The 26,785-nt window shown below is 44.5% G+C and overlaps 1 protein-coding gene across 1 annotated transcript; it reads right to left on the reverse strand.

Moving 5' to 3' along the window:
* Positions 1-287: 287 nt before the first annotated feature.
* On the reverse strand, positions 288-26,785 carry T265_04171 (hypothetical protein; the record flags this gene model as incomplete). The annotated part of the gene is made up of 9 exons (XM_009168841.1): positions 288-561; positions 3,704-3,794; positions 4,473-4,623; positions 4,742-5,051; positions 5,767-6,098; positions 8,090-8,465; positions 10,815-11,065; positions 16,657-16,737; positions 26,688-26,785. 9 exons carry the CDS (start codon positions 26,763-26,765, stop codon positions 429-431), a joined length of 1,803 nt encoding a protein of 600 aa, XP_009167105.1.

Genomic DNA, 26,785 nt, shown 5'->3' on the forward strand with positions numbered 1-26,785 from the left:
ACTAAACTGCAACTTGCGTTTTACCACCCTACCTAACGGGCAGGATACAAAAAAGATTGATCTGCGTATCGGCATAGCAAAATAGGTTTTCGTGCAACTTATGAAGACTCAATATGTACACCCCTAGTATGCAACCGCTGTTCGTGGCCAGCAAATTGCAGGACAGTTGTGAAGCTGATTCACCCCATCACAGGATACAGTACCCCTAAAGTGAAGTAGTAAATTATTGGATAGGAGAAGCCAGAACTGAAGTGCTGGGCAAGTTGCCAAAAGCGCTGCAAAAGGATTTCTATTTCATGTGCAGAAGTGCCACAAAGTTATCGGTGGTGACAATTGCGGGACAACAATCGAACGAAATCATGCCACTGCTTGTCATTCCATTCTGGCTCATTTCAAATAATAGCAGCTTGTCTTGACTGGTTTATTTTTTAATCACTGCAAGAAAGGTGTTTGTACAGTACTTTTGATCCGGGCAAGGGAGAGACAGACAGTTCCGGTATGCAAGGCTTCAATGCCGATCGAAGTAGTTTGCACATTTTTGGATCGCCCATTTCATACATACTGTGTACAAAAAAAAGATGAATCGGCGAATGACTAAGCATCACACTGAGGTATGATACATGGTTAAAGCGTGTCTACTACAGAAGGACTTCAAGCATTAAAACGATGGTTTTTCAACAATGCTATGCGAGAATATCAAGTGATCTCTATTTAACACGAACTGAATAAAACAATTTTCACTGCAAAAGGCACATGTCACAAGTGGCGCAAAGTTTGTCTACAGACTTTTGGAGTTCACTAGATTCGTGCGGTATATCCACTACCATCAAAGGTGAAAGTTCAACAAATGTGCATACCTAAGAGACAAAATAGACGACTCTAAATAGTCTGGGACATATATATATATATATATATCACAAAAAAATAGTCTACCCAACTAGCAGAATTCATTAGTTGTTGGATCTTTCAAACACTAAGCAACGAGTTTATGGGTATTTTTATGGGCACAGGAAGTGAACTGTGAAACAAACAAGAGCGAAGGTGTAGTCCGAGGCTGTGCGTGTCTTCGTGTTGGAAATTTGTGCTCGCGACAAATGGTGATCAACACAAAGTAGTACACAGTGGTCATAACTGTCAGTCCATGCAGCATCTACGACAAATCGGTTTCCAGGTTCATCAGTCCTTCCAAATTCGGCGTCCATATCCCAAGCAAGGATCGCGATACCCGTGTAATTCGTTATCTCCCCCCTCTAGAAGGATTTGAGTAGAAACCACTGTTGGCTGTCGCACTGCTGTATGTGGCTGAGGCGTATGTAGATATAATAAGCTAATTATGCGTCATCGGAACTGGTTAGCGACTCTGATAGACTGGACTAGTATGAGTACCAGTGGTCGGCTACTTACACTGATCGAACTAAATAGAACATTTTCGGCCCTCAGACTCAAGTCCCATGCATTTGAGATAATAATGAACTGCTATCCATCAGAAATCCGGAGCAACTAACGATTTGCGCCAGAGAAAATTACCGTGATGGTGCCGTGTACGCGTGATTCTCAGATACAACATTCATCAAAATTCACTGTGGACAGAGTACGGACAAGGAGTGTTGAGCAATAGAGTCGTCACTGTTACTGAGTCAGCAACATGTGCCAGCGCATTGATAAGAGTGGTAATTAGAGTTAGAACGGATAGGTATGAATGACTTCCGACTGTTCCCATAGCACGCGGCTGCCACGCTTCGGTCGATCGGATAGAAGGACCACTGTACTTTGAATCTTCCACACATCACATTTTTCAGCAGCTGATGGTAAGTGCTGTGATTGCGGCATGCTTCTGGAGCTTTGACATGTAACGAAGCTGTACTATATTGGCTTCCCTACAGTCCGATGTAGGTATAAAATTGATCAATCTCTCATGCATGACAGTTGAAAATGCGTATCTTTTGACGCGCTCATAAGTGAAGGAAAAGCGTTAAAATGTCAGAGGTTTCCCCTGCTGCTACCATAAATAACAAGCAATACCTACATACTGCCATACGACGATCAGCAGAACATCGGTTGGTGCGAATGGCGAAAACTAACCACGCAATCATGAGACGGCCCCTGCGAAAACTCGTCACCTGATGGGTCGGGAAATAGGTTAGCTACTTGAAGTGTTATTAGTAGTGTAGGTTAAATGTGGATTCATACGGACGACAGAGAGCCCTGACACCCGTGAGGGAACTAGGCAACCTTCACTGGCGTGTAGAACCAATTTCAGTTATCACACTCTAGTCGTTTATCGCACATATTGTGCACAATGGGTCTGAATATTCGTGCATTTGAATGTTGATTGGTGATCAGTTGTGGAGTTTAACAACTATGGTCCCGGGTGAACAACATTCAAAATCCCGCATTTCGTACTAATTTCCATGGGGAGGGGGGGGGGGACTAACTACGGTAAATATTGATTCGTCTGTCGCAACATTTAAACACGCTACGAGAACTATAATTGTTACAAGCATGAACGTCATGGGCAGCGACACAAAAACTGACATGCAGTTCACTAGCAAACACCCTAAGACTTTTGTGCTGAAAAGTACAAAGAGGAAATAGGCCAAGTTCTGACCAATCGAAGCAAGTACCATGGCATTCGGACTGTCAGCTTCCAATGAANGGGGGGGGGGGGGGGGGGTAATAACTACGGTAAATATTGATTCGTCTGTCGCAACATTTAAACACGCTACGAGAACTATAATTGTTACAAGCATGAACGTCATGGGCAGCGACACAAAAACTGACATGCAGTTCACTAGCAAACACCCTAAGACTTTTGTGCTGAAAAGTACAAAGAGGAAATAGGCCAAGTTCTGACCAATCGAAGCAAGTACCATGGCATTCGGACTGTCAGCTTCCAATGAAATGGTTGGGATGAACGTTAGAGTTGAAGGAAACGCGGGGGGTTGTGGCAGACACCTACAAACCCCCCTCTTTTTCAATCCTTTTTTCATTATGGGGTTTTATTTAAATAAACTGGAAGTGCTAATGTTTCACACTGGTGTTGCTGTCAATGACAGTCATAAGCTAGTGGGAGAATCCGGACCGACAGTAACCGGAGAGGCTTTAAATTTTCAACCCAAAAGTCCGTTTTTGGAATTGAAAAATAAAATAATTCGCGCTAATGAACGCAATCTCAAACCTACTGACGTTTGGTTTTAACGCTACAAGCAGTCAATGCTGGCAAACGTGAATAGGCTCGTCTGGATTTATTGAATTACTTTAACTAATGCAATATGGCTCTCTTCGCGACGTTCGGCGTCCCTAACTTAACTGCAAGGGGTGAATACGGGGACTATGAAATACGGGTATGAAAGTACCAAATGATGTAAGGAGCCTAGTTACTCCATACATCCACTTCCTGTAAATACTCAAATACGGCATAACCTGGGCACACACGACTCATACCTACAACCTCGGACACACCCGCTGAAGTACTGCCCCGCTCCAGTATACTCCAGTGCACTGGTGATATCTATTTGAGTGCCAAATGAAAATTTGCATTAATTCAACCACCAATCCGGAAGATCCCTTCTTAGACTTGACTATGAAAACGGATGGTTGATACGTAGCTCCCTACCCTGAAATCTCGCTACCGTGCGCAGTCAGGTCCGACGTAAAAAGCAATTCGGTTGTCTGAGAGGCATGCAATTAAAAAAAGACTCACTTTACTAAAACAAAGCAGCTCCTATTGCAGCGTGTCCATGCGCACAAATTGGACGGTGGCACATGCTCCAGTATCATACGACCAAATGTAACTGAAAGGAGTAAGAAAAATCCAGACGACTGTTGTGTGGAAGGGATTTGCTTACATTCAGACTGGTTACAGCAAATTTTCTCCATTCGTGGTGATTCGTTTCAAAGTGGTCCGTTGTACCCCAGTCACGTGGCTTCAACCAGCCACCGCAAAAACACAAATTAACTGAACCGGTAATAGCAAACTTCGCTCACCAAACAACCAAACGCATTATCGTTCCTGCCAAGTAGCCTGAAAAGTTCCAAACCTAATTGAATTCGAATGAAATCCAGCATGACTATTCACGCTGAGAGATCGAAAAATAGGACAGGGGATGTCGATTTCACTTTTTTGGATTTTTCGCCTCATCGTGTTACCACAGGACTATCCTACAGAAAGCAATTATCTTAGTTCGGATACTGTAGTGAAACGACCCTTGAAGACGAATATCCATCCTTTTACATAATCACATAACATTGAAAATGATCTTTTGTTTGTCGTGGTTTCCTGCCGCGAATCATGTAAAATCCTTAGCAATACTGAGGTTTTGTTTGCTCCCACAGGCCAGAGATACGAAATGCTGATAATTTATTTCTAGTTGATGAACCAAGTGCTAGTCAGTATGGCTTTTCAGTCTTGAATGCCCAATAGTCAAATAAATTGTGCAGGTGAGCGGGTGTAAACCAAACGATTTACTCACAATCTTTGTGTAGTTGGCCATCTTTTAGTAACCGACGCATAAGTAGCTGTCCTTCGGGGCGTTCGAGGAAAGGCATTGTACAGGCGGCGGGAGTAGGCTCAAAGGATTCATCATCTTCCATTCGTTCGCCATCCTCAAACGAGGCAAAGTCCTGGTTGATGGGCAAAAAAAAGAAAGTCGAGTAGGACGCATGTTAAAACGATCAATGGAAGCTAAGTTGTGGCCAAATAGGAAATAAAACAATGGTCAAAATGAGCTCCTATACTTACAGGTTTCGTAATTTGACCAAGCTGTTTCTCAGCCAATTTTACAGCTCGTTTGTGACGCTTTATCCGCTCGTCATCCCGACCAATATTACTCTTGGTATCTGTCGCTTCTTTGTGTGTACCTACAGGCACAAAACCAGGAACCAGAAGCAAATCCACAATCTGCTTCAAAGCGGTTTGCCGCAACTGTCTTAGTTGTTCAACGTCTTGGTCCGACAAAGCACAAGAATCGGCTACTTCTGTATTCGGAGCACTGGCGGTGCTGCGCTGGTAGGATGCGACCACGTTTTTGTAAGACAGATGATGAGAAGCACTAAAATGGTCGGAATATGGTGAAAATTGTTCAGGTAAACACTTGATCTGTCTTTTGTCGAACTGACATAAACATGGAATAAACATGTAAATTAAATAGTTAAAAATACAAAAAATACAAAAATACAAAAAATATGAGCTAGTGTATAGAAACAAATACTATTAGATTACGGGACGAGATGGGTCAGTGGTTAGAGTGCAAATTTACTGACCGGAAGGTCCGTGATTCGAACCAGAATTCCCGTATCTAGAATTGGGCAATCTGGCGATATTCCAGCACTCACTCTTCCTTATGGTGGCATCGCAGTTAGGCACCGAAATGGTGCTACGGCTGAAAAACTTTTTTAGCTAAGTTTGAAATGACGCTAACATTGCGAGCAACCGACCTCCCACAGCCAATAGTTTCCACATCATTACGTCCTGAAAAGAATATAAGTTAGACAAATACAATGGACCCTATGCACATCATACCCTCAGTCGGTAGAGAGTGAACGAATCGGTAACAAAATATGAAAATTATCGTGTATACAAGAACCATTCTGCACACTTTCCAATGGCTCAGTGTTTTTCGTTTCCACCTCAACGTGGGTTCCCCTTTTAGACATTTAACTAAGTCGTTTTTTCGTTCAACAAAAATAAGAGAACCTTTATTAGGTCACCCGGATTATGAAACGGGAAAGGGTTGTGGGTGTGTTCCGAAAAACGAAGATGCTCACCTTCGAATTAACACCTCTGTTAACAATACAAGGCGCCCACGATCTTCGTAGGCCAACAAACCTTCTGAAGATGAGCTTCCGACAAACAACTCCAAGAGATTGGTGGAAATAAGTTGGAGCAACCGAGGAAGCAATTTAAGGTTCGGATGACGCAGTTCGAGGGCACGGATACCAAGCGGTTTTTTGGTATGCGGATTGGAGTCACCGGCAATGAACAGACTATGTTGCAACTGAGGTGAGAAATGATGCGGGTCACGGGGTGACAGCATATACAAAAGCACCTTTCGAGCCTCTGGATGGATACAAAATAGTTTGAGGTCCTCAAGAATTTCCTGAAAAGAGGGAATAATTTTGAAACCGGTAATGAAAGTATAGAATTCGCGGTAACACCCAACTTCGGCTAATAAAACACTACTACAGGAAAATGGTGGTGAGAAAAGTGTCAGTATACCCCTTTGTTAAGCACAACCTCCCAAGGGATAAAAATGGGAGCCTGCGCTACCTAAATGCGTGGTGTGGTCGAATAGGAATGCTACAGTCTTCTCAATGAAGGAAAGGAGTTTTGGACCTCTTCTAGAAAAAAATTCACGTTAAATTGTGGCTGCAAAGAGAACTCTTGTGATCTTTTCAAATGACTGACAGCATGGCGAGGGGTGGATTAGAGCAGCTACCTTGAATAAACAATGAGTGGTTGTAATTCAAAGGTACTCAAAATCGAACAGTCGAACTCGAGTGATCGGACTACCAGGGAGCTCATCAAACCAAAGCGCATGAATCCGTCACAAGAAGAAACACGTGCAAAGCGGAAATCCAACTTTTGTAGGGAGGATACGACTAAATCGTGGTTAATGAGAAACAGAGTTGCGGCATTTCAAGCGGAAGGACTTATTTCGGAAGGATTCGTTCATGGGAGATTCCTCTACTATGCCGTACTAATAGCTCTCGGATACCAAACTAGTTGCTTCATTTAAAACGGTTTCACGTATATGCAACAAATGATCAACAGTTACGAATCGAGACAGATCGGTGGTTGAAATTGCTGACCGCAAGGTTCGTGGTTCGAACCCAACCCCTGCATCTCGACTGCTTCTGTCCAGGCTTGGGCAACCTGGCAGTATCTCAGCACCCATATTTCCTTAGGGTAGCACAACAGCTCGGCACCGTAAGGGTGTTACAGCTGAACGATTATTACTATTATTGTTACTAATAGTAGTATCATCTGCGGCTTCTTATATCAGTGGCACGTTCAGCCCAGTTTTGGCTCCTTAGGTCTGTTAAGTGTATCCCCAGCCCCGCCTCGATTTCGATCAACTTCGTTTTGTACTTCATACCAGAGTGGACACTCATTTCAAACTGAGGCCTGAAAATGACGATCGATCATTTAGAACAATTTTTTAGAACGAGGAAGTCTCTTCAGTAAGTTGACTTTCAACCTCAGTGCAATAGCGTAATAACATTCAGCCGATGAACAAAAACCGGGAAGAGAGGAATTTAAAGATCAGTTGGTTACCATAAAACATATAACAGGACCATCATCATCAACAGCATGATATCCGTGTTCGACACTAGTGCTTTGCTGCCGTAGAGCCACAATTTATTTGAAAACCATTTTGTGAAGAAAAGAATAAGTGTATGAAGAAGGGACGTAGTGATAGCTTAGTACAATCATTCCGAGCTACCTACATCTCCAGCCAGTCATTCAGGCAATCTGGCAAGGCACTGACAAGAATGCCATTGACAACAATTAGCAGCAATACCTAGCAGTGTATCCAACCATACGCAGTGGAGATCATGCAGTTCCCATCCTGCGAGACAACTAGCACAGACGGCACCTAAACGTCTCGTAATCTCTTTCATACCCCTCTGTCAGGTCAAGGGTTGGTGACCTCTCTGCTACCGCCACTCTGATGCACACCAATCTCTGACGGGTCAGTTGGACAAACATATGTGACTATTAAAAGTCACATGGGCAACGGGGGCTGAGCCGGCATTTGTAGGGGCTCTTGATCTTCGTTAGCTTAAGGTAAACATAGACCGTACAGAATTAGCAGCACTAACACTGAAAGTAACATCAGAGAACAAAGGAGCTTCACAGCTGCATAGACATGTCAATTTATTCAGATAAAGTCCCATAATACGAAAAAATGGCTAGCCTGTCTAAGAATGAGGTAATATCATTACCACAACGCATAGGACGGCTGGTTTCAGCCCCTGCTCACACAGAGAAACGGCACCAACAAGCAAGTCAAGCCCTGAGGGTGTATCTTCGAGGGCAGTGTAGTGTACCATGAGTTGAGACCAAATGAAAAATGGTATGGCTTACCTTGATTATCAGTTTCTTCAACAAAACCATGTCATCAACCATGTCTAATAAACCGATTAGGAACAAGTGACCGTGCTCATTCCGGGCAATTGAACTAACGCACGTCTTCAATCCGCGAACCAGAGGTTTCCGGAGACGAGGGGGCGCTGCCCAGAGTGCATGAAGTGCAGCACGAACCCCTTCGCGAGTGTGCAACATTGGGACGACCTGGCCTTCGACCAGCAGTTCAAGCAAGGATAAGAGTTTTTCATCGGGGGGAAAACTGTCCGAATCTTCAGGAACAGCACACGGAACACTCGATTCCTTGCCGTCTCTTGCAACAGTTTGAAGATACTCGAGTAGTAGATGCTGCACCACCGTGTATTTGGTCAACCCCCTGAGAAGCAAGAAAATAATGTTTCAAGAAGGCTGAAGAACAACAAACAAACCCGCCACGCCGTCCGGAAAAACAGATAAACTTCAATAAACATGCCATCATATTCGTTTAGTGGACGCTAAGATCATGCATATGGCTTGTGATTTACACTGGTGATCGAGTAATAACTTTATCAAAGTGCTCCATATGCAGTATGCAGTTCACAAAGTAAATTTTCTTGACGTGGTAGACTTTCTGTGAGCTTGCTAAAGAACACCATACACGCAAGATTCAGTTGGACCTGTCGTAAACATCAAAATATTTACAAATGAGTGTATTTCGTTACATGCGTACAGTTTGGTGTTCATGTGGAATAAAGGCCGGTGGAAATCCCGGGACCACGCCTAATTGATTGGTCTCAAGAAGGGCGAAACCGAAAGCGGGCTGTGGAAGGATTCTCAGCAACCTTGAAAGTAGTGTATTATGCAGTTGGGTTCGTTCTCCATGAAGATGTTTACGAGTATGACTTGGAGAATAAATGAGAGTTCGAACATTCAGCCTCCCCATTATTTCAACGGAGCCTGGACACATGGCCACTTCACTGCACAAAATGTGTGCCACCCGAAACTATGGGGATAATAGTAAAACAACGAACTGTTTTAAAAACGAGTCTTCTGATTGGCCTTAGAGCATGGCAAAGTTCACTGATGTGAGAAAAAAGAGAAAAAAGTTCGGTTACTTCAGCTTGGTTGAAAATCAGCCAAACACGACTGAGATAAAAGAACTCATCAGCAAGGTTACGAGGATAAAAACCGCTTTGCTGACGAGGTATCAGGTTGCCTTTTTATGGTTTCGGGTGACTTTGCAGTTCCGGTATTTGCGGGTGGATAGACTTCCGGAAGTGTTATTCTGAACATTGCTACAAACACTTTCGGACTAAACAGAGAACACATGCATCCGTAAGTTCGTTCGGAGGAAGCAGTATAATCAAGGGGTGAGTGTGTAATAACATGAACATACTTGTTGACTCCCCCCTGTGAATCAGTGGCGAAGAGCGGCCATTTTCTTTTGTGTTCCGACTACTTATAATTAACGTGACTTACGCCAGTTTATTATAACGCCGTTTCGTTTCCTTGCTGCTCGTTTTCCCCATTTCACCCCCACTTAAGGTCTGCTTATTTATCACTAACCGATGTCAATATTTTGGTGTCCGCCCGTCATTGTTTGCAAGGTCGTCTCAGTTCTACCTGTTTCCGGGCATTCGCTCTGACAAAAAACGGACCGATTGAGGATCGAATTCAGAGAACCTCGGATGGCGTGCAGATGCGTTGCCCACTATACCAGCTCGGGACCGGGAAGCCCTTTTTGTATACCTATATACCGCACCTGTCAGATAGCTTTTAGTGAGATTTGTGTGAAACAAACCTAACCGCGCAATCTGATTCGCCACGTGACACAAGCTCCCGTGTCGCACCGTCAAATGAAGATAGTCCCTTATCTCCTAAGCGTAGTGATGGTATTCTGTGCTGTTATCTCTCAACAAGGCCAACTCACACTAATAGACTGCCCGTATCTTTACTTTCGTACATCGTTTGATGCTTACTTGCTGTTGCTTCCAAATATCCCTACTGCTTCATTAACTATTTTCTGCTCCTGCTGATTGCACCATTATTGGTTGTACGTTTACTTAATTCACGATGCTTACTGACTCGTTTGTCTGTAGAACCAGTTTCTGTCAGTTCTCAATACATCACCTGCTGCCCTAGTCCGTCTGTTCCTACCGTCTACTGGATACGGACTGCGTATAAGCTGATAGTCATAATCGCCCTGTGAGATTCTCAGCTGCCCGCATCTTACAATACTGATTTGACGGTGGCTATCAGAAATACAAAACCCTCTAAGTGAGGCGAAGAAATTTGCAAAGAAATTTGCCAAACACCCTTTTACAACACATGGATGAATACTTCAAGAGGCATTCGTACGGGAATATCAGAGGGCTGCCTCAGAAAACAGTGATTCAATTAAGAAGAGGCTACCGTGGAGGATCGTATTAACCAGGAATCAGCTCTAGCCATTGTTACCAAAGAGCTTCACACGTATCCAACCATAAGGGAATTACGATGAGTCTGGGTAAAGCAGTTACTGTGGGGATAATACTATTTAGAGGTTTCTTTCCGAGGTACTTGGGACCCCATTGAATGATTGAATAAACATGTAGAATCGTGCAAGTGAATAACTGATAGCCATAGAAACTGAACAACAACCAAACGAAGATGGAAATTTAGAAACGTAAAGCTTCGATTTTGCGTCACCGATAAGGTCTACAATAAGAGCAGGAGAGCGGCGGAAACAGTTGACCAAATCACTCACTTTGAGACCATGCTCACTAATAGCTCATTCACATGAGAGAGAATAGCACGTTTCTTGTCTGGGTTCAGAGCCAACGCACCATCCAGCGTATGCACCTGATTTTCCGCGAGCTTGAGCGCATGCACATTGCCATAGAGCTCTTGCATTATTCCTCCTCGTTGGGTGGCGTTTGCATAGTCGTTGTAGAGCAAATCGACTACTTCCACGGAGGTTCGGTTACCAATCAACTTGGTCATATGACCGCGGAAAACCTGCGAGGAAATGAAACATACCGTAGACATACGGTCAACTGTGTCTGTGAAAACATTGCTAGCAGACGTGACAAGGACGAAAAAGAGCCGTCGTTGTGGGGGATAAAGCGTTTGTGGAAGACATCGGTACGAGTGGAGCCTTCCTGGAGCTTTTCTGACATGAAGATCAAGAGAATGGAGTCAGTCAGAAAAGAAGAACGGTGTCATTGACTGGGATGAACTTCGCAGAACACCGTCAAACCCTAGGCTAGTCAGCCCTCCAGACCCACAGCCAGTAAAACGTGTTTTGCAAACCAGTTCGTAGAGCTGTGCATTGCGTGCGAAATGCCTTCAAGGCCAGTCGTTTTAATCAATCTGATCCATGACATTCAGGTTTTGTACAAGTATTATGCCAGTCAACTGTTCAGTTGTTCCCGTACAAAAAGTAGTCGGGAAAACATCATGTTATATATTTATATAGTACTGAATACTACTAAAACTAGTCCGACTGGGTGTGAAAACGCAGACAGAATCAGTGGACTTCTGATCTGATTTGGTAGGAGTTAAACATTTCAGTTATTCCGCACATCCTGGATCATTATCTTCAGTTCATCAATGGTTATAGGGGGGTTGTTCTTATTGTACACGTGTCTGGTAATGACCAGACTCGCACATTTTTGGTGTGGATTGTGTGCTAGTCAGTCTGGTAGTAGAAAATACTGGAAAGCAAACCAAGAGTCTATTTAATGGACGGTATGGGCCAATACAATGCCATGCTGACACACCATTCCCTAGACTTGTTTTTCGTGGAGGCGGTGTTTAACAAAGGATACGGTCTTTATTCTCCTGTCTGGCATGACTTTTTTGGTCTTACCCCTCCCTACCTAAACCAACTCTGGCCCTGCAATGTGACTTTGGCTAGTGCGAATTCCTGCTTATTTTCTCGACCTATGCCACAAACAGACTCAAGCATCCAGACTGTTGATTCTTTGCATCCCTGAATACCACAGTTTTCCATTGGTGATCACAGATGCGAACTTCCGCCACTGCGTTGCATACGTGTTTTGTTCAGAAAGGGAAGCTTAACCTTAGTGCATCTGAGACAGCTAACCTCGAATCGCTTGTTGCAAAGGGTTAACGTCCAAGTTCAAATTGAGAAACCATTCAAACTTCGAGATTCACTTTGAACAGACCACCAGTAATCAGGTGGTTACTGCGTTAAACTTCGGAGTATCTCGGAGGAATATCGGGGGGATTACGTGGAAGACTATCCACAAGTGTTCTCGACCGCGCCAATTCAGTCGCCATACATACAACCGCGTCACTTCCTACCCACGTTAGCCACAGTCCAACCGAACCAAATGAGGCATGAGTCCATATAGAGAAAATACTTCATCAGTAAATTTCATTCACTGTTGACAACAGTGTGCACATGACTCTCGAACATCACTGGTTGAATTTGTGAGAATCGCTCGTGCTGGCAACAGATCAATAGCAATTCGTCAGTCAGGAACTAATACAATATGAGTACTGCAACCACATATTAAAAACCAGTGCACTAGGTGACGTACTCGAAACTCAAACACCCAAGTTAAGTGAGAGACGAAAAACGGGTGATCTTAATAGCGTTCCGCGCACCTGAAGTCTGACAAGTACCTCTGATTCAAAGCAAAACTACCCTCAGTAATGAAAGATCGACCTGATGGCAGCTTATGTGAAACAACTGACAGGAGTTAGAGTAGCTCGCCAGAAAATGAACCACAACAAGGCAAACAGCTCTCAAGCGACAGGTTCTGGGATCAAAAGATCGGTTCGTAAAAGTGAACAACAGAAATGTCCGGTAATCCAGTAAGAAAGGAAACAACATTCTCACTTTAGCTAAACATGCACCATCGACCGAAGGGTTTTGATGAGTACAAAAAAATTGATAAGCTGTAACACCCTTCTAGTGCCTAGCTGTTATACCACCCGAAGGAAGCATGAGGGCTGAGATACTGTCAGGTTGCCCAAGCCTAGAGAGGAGTCGAGATGTGGAGGTCGGGTTCCAACTACGAACCTTCCGGTCAGTAAATTTGCGCTATTACCACTGAGACATCTCGCCATCCTGCTGGGTACAATGCTGACATAACTAATAGCTTCGGTGGGACAAATGAACCTCAATGAAATCAGAGTAAAACCAGTTCATAAACCACAGTCAACACGATAGCTCACCTTCAAAACCTCCAACTGATGTTCTCTATCTCCATATTTTAGCAGTTTGATAACTATGTGTTTCGCGTATTTGGATTTGGACAAGAGCCGCAAGTTACTCTTGATTTCCGCAAACAACTTCCACCGTTGTGCTTCTGTACCATACTGAATAACGGATTCCATAATTCTCGCTGAATCGTGTGGCAGGCAGAGATCAGCGATTTTATCCTGTTATTATAAAAAACGGAATGAAAGGAAATGAAAACTAAACGAAACCGACATCAACTTCACTTGTTGTTAGGAAATGGGCAGAAAATCGTCAAGATAGATGACAGAGATAAACGATTAGCTAGGGACGATACCTGAAATGCACACAACCAAGTCAAGAACGAAAGCAAACTTGATGACAGAAGACGGCTCAACTTGCATTTCTATTCGTAAATAGTTAACATGACCCACGAGGTAGCTCAGGTTACCTAGACATCAAAGTGCCATAGAACCATTGCACAAGTCTCTCTCGTACAATTTAACTCTGCTCATGAAACCATCATGTACACTGATGCTGATTTGGCCACTACACTTCATGATTGAAAGCAGTTATTCATTACGTCAAATCGAACCATAGTTTCAAAGTCTCAGATCAATCCACATCGACATGCATCATATCATTGACAGAAATAAACCAGTGAAACATCCTGGCGCTTAACTATCATACAGTTATGAGGGAAGACTTTTGTAAAAAGCTGGGGAAAGTGGTGAAGACTTGGTGAGAAGCCTTGTGTCCTTAAGAAAAACTGAAACAAACACATCTGAGCATCATCTCGAATCAAGGTGAAGGCGGCCCAACGTCATTGCTAACCTTATTGGACACCATCGCAGTGTAACAAGACAGACGAACTTCGACCAAGCAGTCCGGCTTGGAATAGACAGCACACCAATGTGCCTGTGGATGGCACGAAAGCCTTGTCCTAACTTATTGAACGCCCATGTGATTTCGTGGGTGGCGAAGAGATTTTATTCATGTATTCTGAAAAGCCGAGACGCATTGTACGGCTGGTTCGACTTTGCCACGAAAAAATCGTTAAGCTGTAGCATCCTTTCGGCGCCTAACTGCCATGCCACCCGAAGGAAGCACGAGGGCTGGGATACTGCCAGGTTGCCCAAGCCTAGACAGGGGAAGTCGAGAGGCAGAGGTCGGGTTCGAACCACGGACCTTCAGGTCAGTAAATTCGCGCTCTAACCACTTGGTTCACCTCGCCCACCTTGCCACGAAAAACAAGTACTGCACGTCTCATTAATCTCTGTGATGGCCTGCAGCTGAAGTACGTTGTTTGGCAGCCGAACACCATTACATTAATCACGAATGGTCAATCAGCAGCACGATCAACTACAATTAGGTGTCACCGTACTTCAGTGCCGCAAATCAAGTCACACGATCCAGCGTTCAAACACCCTCAGATGACGAGTTCTCAGAGGGCCTTGCTATCTGTGACATTTTCCCTTCTTGACAGATTAGCCATAACATGTAGTTTATATAAGTGAACCATCAGGGACAAGTTTTGTATGAGTCCTTTTGTGGTCTTCACACACAAGGAGCCAATGAAAGTCGTAGACATGCAAATCTGAGGGACTACTGGCAGCGGATACGTGTGAACACTAATGTAAAAATAACAAAAACTAACTCGCGTCTTCGATAAAATATCGTTGATGAGTTCAAAGCGTTTTTCTTTTGGTGTATCGTTTCGGCGAAGAACTTCCCAGATCGGGAGAATTTTCATCACAACGTCCGCATGCTTTTTCGACTTCAGTCTCATCAACCGCAAGTCTCGCTTGGTATAAACCTCTGTAAAGTACGTCAGAAAACGACTCTAAACAGAAACACTTACTTTTCTCACCACCTTTGCGCTTCTAAACAGGGGACATGAATAAATGAAGTTTAGACGGTTGTATCAAACTTACTGGGCCCTTGGGGATTCGTTTCTCCTTTGTGGACATCTGAAATGAAGAACAATGTGCTCCTTAACTCGGTGATGCAAAATCACTTATTAGAGTAAAAATCAGGACGTTCAATGCCCAGCAATCTCTGAAATAGTAGGCTCTATGGACCTGGTTTTCACGAACTAGCATGAATGGCATTCCGAAGATTTTAGAAGATTCTCGCGAATTCTATTTCGAGTAGAATAAGTACACACTAAGCATATATGGGAAAACCTTTTCACTCGTCATGTGTAGGTGGAGAAAAAGTATAAGGACAAGTAATCCGGCGTCACCGGATGTGGTGACGAATGTCAGGCTTCTCGAATGACTATACAGTTGACCGGTCATGGATTGTCAGAACGTCGATCGATTCGAACCAAGCAATTACGACCCAGCACTTCTCGCCCCTTCACGAAGACCCTTACGTTATCACGTGGATGATCCCATGATTCGCCGAATAACCACAGATGTTAACGGCTTACTTTATTACATTACACGCCTCTAGTGTGCGTTATACATCATGTTGGGAGAGACAGACAGCATAAAACCAGTACAAGAGTTGCGTGACCACAGTAGGGACAATGAGCACTCGGATACGTTAAACTTTCCTCGAAACGAGTAGCGTACAGAAGGATGACAAGGATATTTAAACACAGCCAAAAATGAGACAATATGTATGGGGTATTTGGATTATTATTCGCAAGCAATAACTCAGGCAGTCGCACAAATCAATGTAAAGTCTTCGCACAAAAAAGACCTACATTTCTGCAAAAGTACTAGGCGTTAGGTGGATGACAAGGGAACAACGTTTTAGCTATCGACTAGAGTAAACAAGCTCATCACGACGCACAAGCAGTCCGATTTAGGACGATAATCAACTATCTAGCGAAGGATAAAATATGACTTTCATCACATTCACCACAAGACCTCATGAATTCGGTAGAAAACCATATGAACAGAAGTCCATTTATACAGTTGCCACAACCTGGTATACGTCAGCATGGAAAACCCCAAGGAAGAAGCCGCATCCCAGGAGAAACGAAGTACCCAGGTCCGTTTTTCGACAGAAACGCACTCCCACTGGTTAGTGTCTGTGTGGATTCCTCACAATTCTGCTGATAGCTTGAGTATGTCATTCATCCTCACCATACTGAGCCTGATTGGTACTGGCTGGTTAGTACTGGCTTCCATAACACACGGGTTTCAGCAAGGTTGTTGCAGCCAGATTCTCTTCGAAGTCCATCACATGGATCCGAGTTTACATATTGATTCATCTGTGACACTTCGCTCTACTGTGTCTTAAATTATCACGTACTCAGCCAACCCTAGTATGAATGGCCGTTTGTCTGCCGTATTCCTAGCTTACTACAGTGATATCAGTGCGCTACGATCTGACGGAGGTGTAACCGTGAAGTGAAATGAACGAAGAACCAGTCAAAACGTACCTTTTCAGTCACCATTTTCTTGGATTCCTTGGGTCTGTCTAAAATCTTGACGACCCCTTGCTGCAACACAGAAGTGGAAGACTGTAGGGCTGCCTAAATATTGAATGCAAGTGAGATTAATCGCACATGAATAATCCGCCATGTACACAAATTGTCATTACTTTGCGAGAGAGAGAGAACATCGCTATAAACTTGCAGCATACAGTGCCCAGGTCCCCGAAAAAGGCCGTTTGGGCAGAAGTCTAATTGCTCTGTGGAAAACGACATTGCTCGACCGTTGGAACGAAGATTAACACACATGGCTTAACATAAAGCTTTTAAGCGACCAAATACTGAAACCGGTGAGGTGATATATCAGTCCTCGTTTGTAAGCACTCCAGACAGAAACCAACTTCCATAAAGGTAACTTGCATCATACCAGCGTAATCCAGCGAATAGAGTTTAAGATAGTTCCGTATAATACAATTCAGTCGTAAAGATTGTACGAAGAGAGTCCTCTCCTACTGCGAAACATTCAGATATTCACAAACTTGCAGCTGGTGATTGACTCCTCAGGTAAGTAAAATGGTAGAAGGATGGAAATCAGCAACTAAGAGTAGAGGGAAAGTGAAAAGGCACAACTAAATACGGGCTGGTGAAGAACTAAATAAGTAAGGAGAAGACTGTAGAGCTAGGGGTCACCTGACACACGAACTACATGGACTAACAAGCGTGAAAATCAGAGCGTAACCAGAAAATCTATTGTAGGAAAAAGTCTGGCGTACCTCAGCATTACTGACCCGATTTTCCCACCAGACCCAAACCGCGTTTCGGAGGGGTTGGTGGTCAAACCCGAACGTACGTAGCAGTCATGTCTCCGGTAAACAAATTAGGATAGACCGAACCACGGCGTTGTGTATTCAAAACTTTGACAGCACTATCCCCAAAAATGTCGCAGGTTAGCAAACACTGCCCTGACCAAGTGGTGCCTGCCAAAGAACCAGTGTCGGAGACAAATAAACTAGTGTCATCAGTTACCGACTTATCGCCACCTGTCGCTCCTTCTGGACCACATGCGGGGACTCAAACAATGACTCGTCCTCTGCTGGGTTTAACTGCGCTCTTCAGATCTAAGCAAAACACGGACACCTCACCTGTCCAGTGGCGAGCCCATTGACCCCGAAATCAGACGGACGCGTCAGAACCGGCCCCTCCAACGCCTGCTTACAGATATGATACCGGATAGTAAAAGCATAAAAGAGATGGGTATCCAGAGCTGTATATGATGTCACAACCTTTGCCAGCGACGCAACCCAGCCAGTCTCCTTCAAACATTGGATCTCTGGTAAGTCTGTGGCTTTTCTTCGGTCGATGAATCATCCAACGCCATGTAAAACTTATTATTCGGTAGTACCAGGAAGTCTAATGGGTCTACAAGGCCGAACAAAGAGAAGTGGAAAATGCTGTAAATGTCTATTCCTAATGATGCGTTCAACAGGCCCTGGGGAGCATCTTGTTAATGAAACCATCAGGTATCACCATGGCCTTTCTAATACCCAAAAACGTTTGGATTTTTGAACAGAATACTCTAAACAACCATTTGGTTGGTCACCTGTGACTTCCATGCGGACTGTCGGTGTCTGTATGATCTACTAGTGGCTATCTGGTAGTAAGAGACCGTTCTGGAAAGCTGGGGGCAGTCGGTAATGCCGGCTAAAAAGGACATTCGAGAGAATGTATCCACACAAGGAGGGTCAGTCCGACTCCCGACAAGACTTAAGGCGGAGCTGTTCTTTGGTCTTATCACGTCGGCAGATGAAATCTCTACACGTGAGCACCGAGCAGGATTTTGACAGAGGCTGCAGCTGCCATATATTTATACTCCGATAGGTTTCTGAACAGCACCGTGGGTGATGACACATAGTTCTGATGATTCACCCCTTGGAGGGTAGTTCGACCGGCCATATCTTACAACTTGTCGACAACAGATCCAAATATTGATAACCGCAACATCCAACATTTTTACCCAGTCAGCGGTCACCGATAACGGGGAAATGAATCCATAGTGTCGACATCCATCGTAAAAGCAGATTGCTGGGGGCTTCTTTGTACTTTCCACTTCCACCGACTGATTACAGTGCAATGCCGACAACAAAATGACATACGCGCTGTTTCTGGTTTGATGACGCAAAAATGGTTGTCAGCGAATTTCCAAGATATGCTCTCGTGCTTGATGGTTTTCTCGCATTGTTTCTACAGTAGATATTTTTTCTGTCACCGCCAGTACTATAATTTAACACAGTGCATACTCTCTCGAGGTACTTTTCTCATCCAGGACGAAATCGAAAAGTATTCTCCTGGGATAACCTACCGTTCTTTTTGTTTGGACTTCCTCCACTCAAACGCATTTACCTAGTGTAGAAGTTACTCAAAGTTGTTCTTTCTGGACTTTCTCACCTACTGATGGTATATCAGCACAAGGGATACCCTGTTGAAGCCTGAGGCGCAACGAAGTTCCCAAACAGTCAGAATACAGACACCTCCGGACCAAATGAGTTCGTCAAACCTGATTCCAAAAACTTATCAGCCAGGGATAAAGTTTGGTCGCGCTAGGACCTCTGAACGTCAGATGTATGAAGTAGTCAATATGAAAACAGTAAATTAAAAATGGAAAATCGATTCAGGAGATCACAGTGTGTGTACCTTTTGTAATGTAGACCCAGAAGAATGTTTGGTATTCTTCACCTTCCCGTTGTCTCCCTTCTGCAGATCTTTCTCAGAGTTCCAACCCTATGGTTTAATACATGACGGAGAAGACGACAAAAACGCGTATAAAACAAAAGCGAGGGATGAAAATGCTACAACACACATGGATAAATAGTTGGAGTACGAGGCCTAGCCAGCGAAATCTTGGTTAGAACAGCTGGATGTGCTTCGTTATAAATGGCCTGATAGTTCAAGGTCGTTGAGTCGATGTCTGATGAAGATCAAAGAGATCAACCGATGAAAGTTGTTGTGTATCTTCTACTCGACGTGTTGAACATTAACTCAGCCAAGTTTGCATCCTCAACCGAAGAATTTTACTCAAAAGCCTGACAGCAAGCCAGTGGTGGCTGGCGTTAGACTACTAGAGTGATATGTCTAAGAAGGTCTAAATAGTTCAGTGGTTAGAAAGCGAATTTACTGGCCGAAAGGTCCGTGATTCGAGCCCGACCTCTGCCTCTTGACTTCCAGTCTAGGCTTGGGCAACCTGTCAGTATCCCAGTCCTCATGCTTCCTTCGGGTGGCATGGCAATTGAGCACCGAGGGGTTTCTACAGCCAAACGATTTATTATTTATCTGTCACATCAGCCGAATTAAGCATCACGGTTTACCCTGCCTCAGTACCTAAGCAAAATAATGCCGTCCGTGTTTAAAAACGCGAGTAGTGTCCCGTTTACTATCTTCAAGTTGATTGATACCAATGTCGTCCGACTCCATACATATAATGTAGGGTGAAGTAATGGACTCTTATCCCCTACTTATCCATCATAGGTAATTCAGTGTAGTTCCCACCAAAGGCACACAACTAGGCAAAAGAAAGTGGAGCCTCAAATCTTGAAGACCAATTAAATGAACATTCGTCAGACCGCAGGAATATATTATTCTCATCAAAGCCGACTTTGTTGCGCAAAATTCTCCGTACCTTCAGGCTTTTGCCTTTTTGACCGCTTTCTGCTTCCCGTCCCTATGGCAGCGGTATCAGACATAAACTGAGAACTTACACGCCTCTTTGACATCTTCGTCAAGTTAGAATCCCAGAACTGAAGTGATAGAAAACATCCGTGAAACATGAGTTAAGCCGAAAAAGGGAGCTTTTTGTCATATAATCTCAAAAGGGGCTTAAAAAGAACCAGCGCACCTCTCCCATAAACGGCCCACGTGCGATTATTGCTACCTGGACGAAGCCACAAGGCGCCTAGAAGCACGGGATTGGTCCACTTTTTTTCACTTTCCACTGATTCGCTGAGGTACAAGAGGCAAATGGAATGTCACGGAAATCCTTGGCCGAAAAATCCCTTTTCTGCAAAACCTTTGCAGGTGAGATAAACATCTTCCCACAAACATGCTGCAGTTCGTTGCTTTGATCAAACCAAAAATAACCCTAAACTACCCTCATTTTGTTTGAAATAATCTCCCTTGTTATTTATTGGTACCCATTCGATTTTGAACCTGTTGTGCTATGGGAAGTTCAGTATTCGCACATTAGAGTTGAATTTTGGAAAGTTATGGCGTGTCCCTGATGAACTAAAGCAATCAGGCAATTGAGCTGAGAGTACCAGTCTAAACTTTTAAGCTCTATTTAGGCATCCCGGGGTCTCGGCGATCCAGGAAAATTATCCCACAGGACTATTCAGCCAGAGGCATGGTTGCTTCAGTGAACAATGAAATTTGCTGAGTTGCAAAAATATGAACGTAGATTACAATGGTTCTTGGTTTCAGAACATACGCAATGAAATGCAAATTTTGGCGCGGAAAGCTTTACTCCACTTCCAAAGGTTTTACAGCTACGGGCATTGCGCGGGCACCGTGCTATGATCCCGACCCCATGCGGCCGCACTCTTGTTGGGGGTCGTTCAGACAAACTCAGGGTCTGTTTGGAGCACACCATTCGTATTTCTAATGGGTGCCATGGCCTAACGTGATTTGTCCGGTGGGTGACTCTGCAGAGAAGTTAGCTCGTCGAACTTTTCCACATTCAGTGTTCACCACAAGAAAGGAAGAAGCCTTTTAATCTTGGTTCCTTACCTATGCTACCTCAGGCGTGACCAAGTCCACTTTGAGCAACACCCACTTAGTATGTCAACATCACTTTTCTACGAAATTCCCACTACCCACGAACCCCAGCGGTCATGTTCTTATTCTGACTGTAACATTATGACCATGTCTGAAGGGATGCTATCCACTAGTTGAGAATAAGCGTTATTATCCTTATTATGCTTACTAATTTGTGTAGAAAAATTAGGTGGGCTCAACAGAAGTTTTATTCAAACTGATATTTCAAGTTTGTGGCTGTCACGGCTTCCAAGCTTTTTTCCTTTGAAGCAGAAATGTGAAGGCAACAATCTTTGCAGCACAGTTTGATGTCTTTCTCTGCCTTAATAAACAAGGCCGTATAGCTCGAGATCTCAATGGGAAACCCTGTCATTTGTATTTTATAAATTCCCAGGGGACATCGGGTACAAAGGCTGTGGACATCAAAGTTACCTAAAGTAAACTTGGTCACGCCAGAGGTGGCATGGGTAAGGAACCGAAATTAGAAGGGTTCTTGCTTTCTTGTGGTGAACACATCAGATGAGACAATATACGGTCGCTGAGATTTGAAAATGATGGGCAAAGCAATACGAGGGAGAGCATAGCAAGACGCTCCCCGTTTGTTACGCGATAAAAAACTTCAAACCGTAGAAAATGTGGAACCAGAATAACGGGTCTTTGGAGACAGCAGAACTGTGACAGTCTGACCGGCCAATTTGAACTGGGGGTTTGTGGTCTTGGGCAGTGGGCTTATGGCCAGGATTACGAAACTTCGTAAGTGAAGACGGTGAAGTGGGAGAATTTGCAGTACCAATAAGTAGTATAGGGAAACTCGAATCACAGTGTGCAGTAAAAAGGAAGAGACTCACTAATGTTGCTACTGGAGCGGTGTCGTGTTTAAAAGTTCCTGGGGAGAAGGAGCTCACCCAAACGCACAAGAAGGAACGTGAACTGCAAGAAAATTACTAACGTGATGGGAAGCACCTAGTTTAGACCTTTAGATTCAATGAAAGATTTGGTAGATTGTAATGAACGCCTCCAGGTTTCAGGGAAGGGACCGAGTTGGCGAGAGGGCGCAGTCAAGGTAGGGTGTGACCTGTTGCGGGCGCGTTATCAAACTAGGCGTGGCAGTGCTGTGCCATCAATGCTCTGACATATTTCAGTTTCTGGACAGCTCCGCGACGGATGTCGTGACTGATATATTTGGGCTGGCATATATCGTCCTGTGGGCAGTGGGATGATGTGAATTTGCCGGGGGGTTTCGCAGGGAGAGCAAAACCAAATTAATATCGCAGGTAGCGTTTTTTGTCTTCTCGGGATCCCTTCAGGTGTAATGTGCAGATTGGGTGGAGTGAATAACGGCCGAATAGGACGTCCATAACACGTATCACCGTAGGCTGAAGGTCGTTTTGGTTTCTGTCATTTAGAGTAATGCCGAGAGCACCAGTCACATGACAAAACTGACTGAGTAATTCTGGGCAGGGCCTTGACCAGAACAAGGTATTAATTGGCATGCACTAATATACACGGCAGAGAACCGTATATATTGTCGGTTTAGGGTTTGCAGGAAACTTGCGCTGCTTGACGTCTTCTAAAGGCACCCATACTTTGTTTTAGTGTATCACAATTCCGGGGCACGCCGCACGCGTGCTGAAGTCCTAGGCCCTGGAAGTCGCTAGAAGGTTGAAGGTCAAAGCTGCGCGTACCCAGCTGCAAAACCATCTCCATTAAAGATCCCCTCCGCTCCGAACTTCGGCTGATTGAGGCTGGCAAATTGGGACTTATGTCCTCACTGATCCACGCAATCCAATACGTTTCTACAAAAAAAATCGCAGACTTACATTGCTATCAGCCTCTGGACAACCAGAACCGCCAGATCATCGTTGATGCATGCGAGGGAAGCAGCCAGAAAATCACCACAAGCAGCAACATACCACGTTTTTCAGATAACCAGATCCTTTGTGCTGTCCAATCAAAAACCGTTTGCTCCTAAACCAACCGTTAGGAGGTCTAAACTGCCGTGGTGTCTTCATTCGCTTAATACGACGGCTTTTAATCTCTGTATGTCAGTTGCCTCTACATTATCGTTATATTAATTCCACGAATAACAAGAAAGCTATTAGTGATGAATTCAAGTCCATACGTCTAAGCCCGAAAGGCCGAATGTTCCATCTAGACCGGAACACTCGAGGTAAAACTAGCAGCTCATTCGAAGACTGTAAACACTGTAAACACGAAGCACATGGTGCCCTGGACAAAAGTCGATAGGTAATTTTCCTCTTAGATGGAGTGCCTGGGGCTCTCCATCCATGGCCTTTCGGCTGCGAAGTAGATTATTCATTCCTCCGATACGGTTACCAAGAAAAACACGGAGTCATCTGTGGTGAAGTGAATACGTGGGTCCAGGCCGATCATCTTGCCGGACAAGCACTCCAACAGGGCTGTCATATTTGTTCCATGGTGGTGTTGTAACCGATTACGAATACTCAAGATTTCTTGCAGAACGTTTGCGGCGCTAAAGCAGTATAGCTGAAGACTATCGTGAGTTTAGTCACACTTTCTTGCTAACGGCCGTACAGATGAACGTAAAGTAGGTTTTCTGTATTCAAAAAGCAATTCACAAAGATCAAGGCTGTACTTCCATATGGGACCATCAGAACGGCCGAGGATGCGTCACGAATTTTCACTTTGGGACATACCAACTAAGAAGTTGCACTCAACGTCTCAACTAACACATCAGCTAGACGACATCACGATCCACGCTGGGATTTCCGAGTATCATGCAACCAAGCACTGGTGGAACAGGGAAGCTCTCCTAGCCATTTTGTGGCTATAATCGTTCCATGCATCCATATTAATTTAGGAAGCTACCATAACCTACAGGGTATTCATTAACCCAAATCGTGCTGGAAGCTAGGCCTGAAATATAGATTCTTAACTAGCATTCTCTGCCAGAATAAACACATGTGGGAGCCCGCGTTGTCACACTTCGAGTAGCGTTACCCAGAGTGGTTGATCCAATTGAAGCAATCAGCAACCTCTGGTAACTCATTTGGGTTACAAGAAAGTAATGCTTTTGGCATAAATGCTTTGTACATTGTACTCCATCACACACATATATATATGATGCAAATGCCCACGCGCATGGTTTCTCTGGCAAACTGATTGCTTCCAACACCGGTCCTGATCAACAGCGGCTGGTACTCAGTCACTGGTTTTGAGTGACGATGCAGCGGTACTTGCCACCCGGAAAACGAATTACACAATGGCGTTTTTGGCATTTCAACGACCACGGTTTGCCCACAACCCAGAAAAGTTGCTTCTGCGGGCTGCCGAGAAAGGGTGGTGATGGCAGCCGATGAAATCGTCCCCTAAAACTGGGGAAGATGACGGAACTGGCAGTCGTGTCGCCCGGTAGCAGAGGCACGTGCGTCTATCGGGAGATGTGCTAACCGCCTGGAAGCACTTGCGGCCTGCACTAGAAGCCGTGGGTCAGTTAACGCCCCGCTGGCTCCAGTCTGATGCCATTTCAGGCTCGGTATCGTTGTCCTAGTTTCCTCAGAACAGGGTGAGATACATATATAATCGTTGGACGGATGACGTTTAGAAAGCAATCTTCGCCATCCATGATGTTCCTCCATTCGCAATGGTACAACCTACGTATCTCATGTTCTCACACGAGCCACTCAGCACGCAGGGGCGAATTCTACCTGACATGATCGAGACCGTCCGAGTGATGAACCCGCTTTTCCAAGAGGCCATTGGTGTTCCCCGGTCGGTTGTTGGTCGCATTGCTAAAGTGAAAAATACTAGAACCTTTGTGGGCAGCCCGTTTGTTAGCGATATGCAACAATAGGAGTATATCTCGTAAGTGAATGCCATAGAGGAGCTGTTTTAAACAAAAATTCACCCAAAATGTTTGGTAGGTTGTTACGTCGATATATGCAGCGACCGGTGAACGTCGAGCTCAGTAATCTGGTGTCTTCCGGCAAAACCTGTGGGCTTTGGAGTTAGTTCTCCAATTTCACTGCCGGTGTTCGTGCGCACTTGCAAAGCCTGACCAGCACCAAAGATATAGTATCTGCTACAGTGGAACCAAGTATCCTACTCAACAGAGCCGGCCTACACTTCCGGCGGTAGTTACCGGAGTTATGGACGGTAAGGTCTCCTCTAGATTCATCGGCGACAATGTGCTGCGCACCAGACGAGAGCGTCCGGTATCCCAGCAGAAGACCGAAGACACCTAAGTCCTCCTTGGTCGGACGTCGGTTGCCAGGCAGTCTGTCCTGCAAAGGACCCATTTATTCAAAGATTGTGACCGGTAGTTTATCTCCAGGCCTTTCTAAACAAAAATGGACCAAAGAACCAGTGCCCCGCCTACTGCCTGGTATTTGTAAACGCACTCAATGTACTGGCTTCTTTGGACTCATCGTCGTTTGCTTGGGCTTTTGGGGTCGTCGGTACAGTCACTCAGAGTGCAAGAGAGCTTTGGTACTTTTTCGCCCTCTGAGGGCACAAACACAACATAGTTCTCCTTATATGTCCGTTTGCTGCTTCCTTGAATGCTTTGGTAGAAGATCTTGGAGCCACCAGTCTCTCAATAATCACTCCCGAATTTGAGCATGCACCTCGAGTCATTCCAGTTCGATTTCAAAAATAAATGTATAATAAGATTTCGGATTTGACTGGGAGCGTGTGCTGCTTTTTGAGCGCATGCACCGAGATATTCTTCATTTCATTTCAAAGCTTCCCACTGGTTTTGAGACAAACTACATTTTGATGTGAGGTGTTAAGCGAGCTCGCATATTAAAACAAGGATAGAGGTTAATGTAGGAGACTGAGTGCCGCCGACCGAACAGCCAAGTTCCTTATCCCCACTGTCGTCTATGTGACAGGTGGTAGGTAATACAGTTGAACTACTCTAGGATCGTTCTTCGGTCCCAGAACCGATGTCTTCTGTCCAACGGGTGAAGATCGAGCACACTCGAGGGACATCTTTCCGTCGACCGATGACCAGGAGGACCGTAGACGTCAGGTTGGGAATAAACATTATTATTATTATTATTATCATTCTAGAGGAGGAAGTTTTGATCACCCCGCTGACGATTCATAATCTATGCCCGGCTTTATCGTGTTGGAATCAGGACACGGTGGAAGACAGAGGGATAATTCGATGAGTTTGTATTCAATCTGGATATTTTCCGAAGTCCATTATCACCGCGCTCGCGGGCAAGTCATCGAGGGAGGCATGCACATACTTTAAGAGGGATGCCTATCCACCACCTGGAGAATTTGATGTGATGTTCGTTTAGGGCTCGTTGCCGTTCAAGTTCCATTGGTGAGGTCTCCAGCGAGG

Source organism: Opisthorchis viverrini (assembly GCF_000715545.1).
Source record: "Opisthorchis viverrini unplaced genomic scaffold opera_v5_67, whole genome shotgun sequence".
Lineage (NCBI taxonomy): Eukaryota > Metazoa > Platyhelminthes > Trematoda > Opisthorchiida > Opisthorchiidae > Opisthorchis > Opisthorchis viverrini.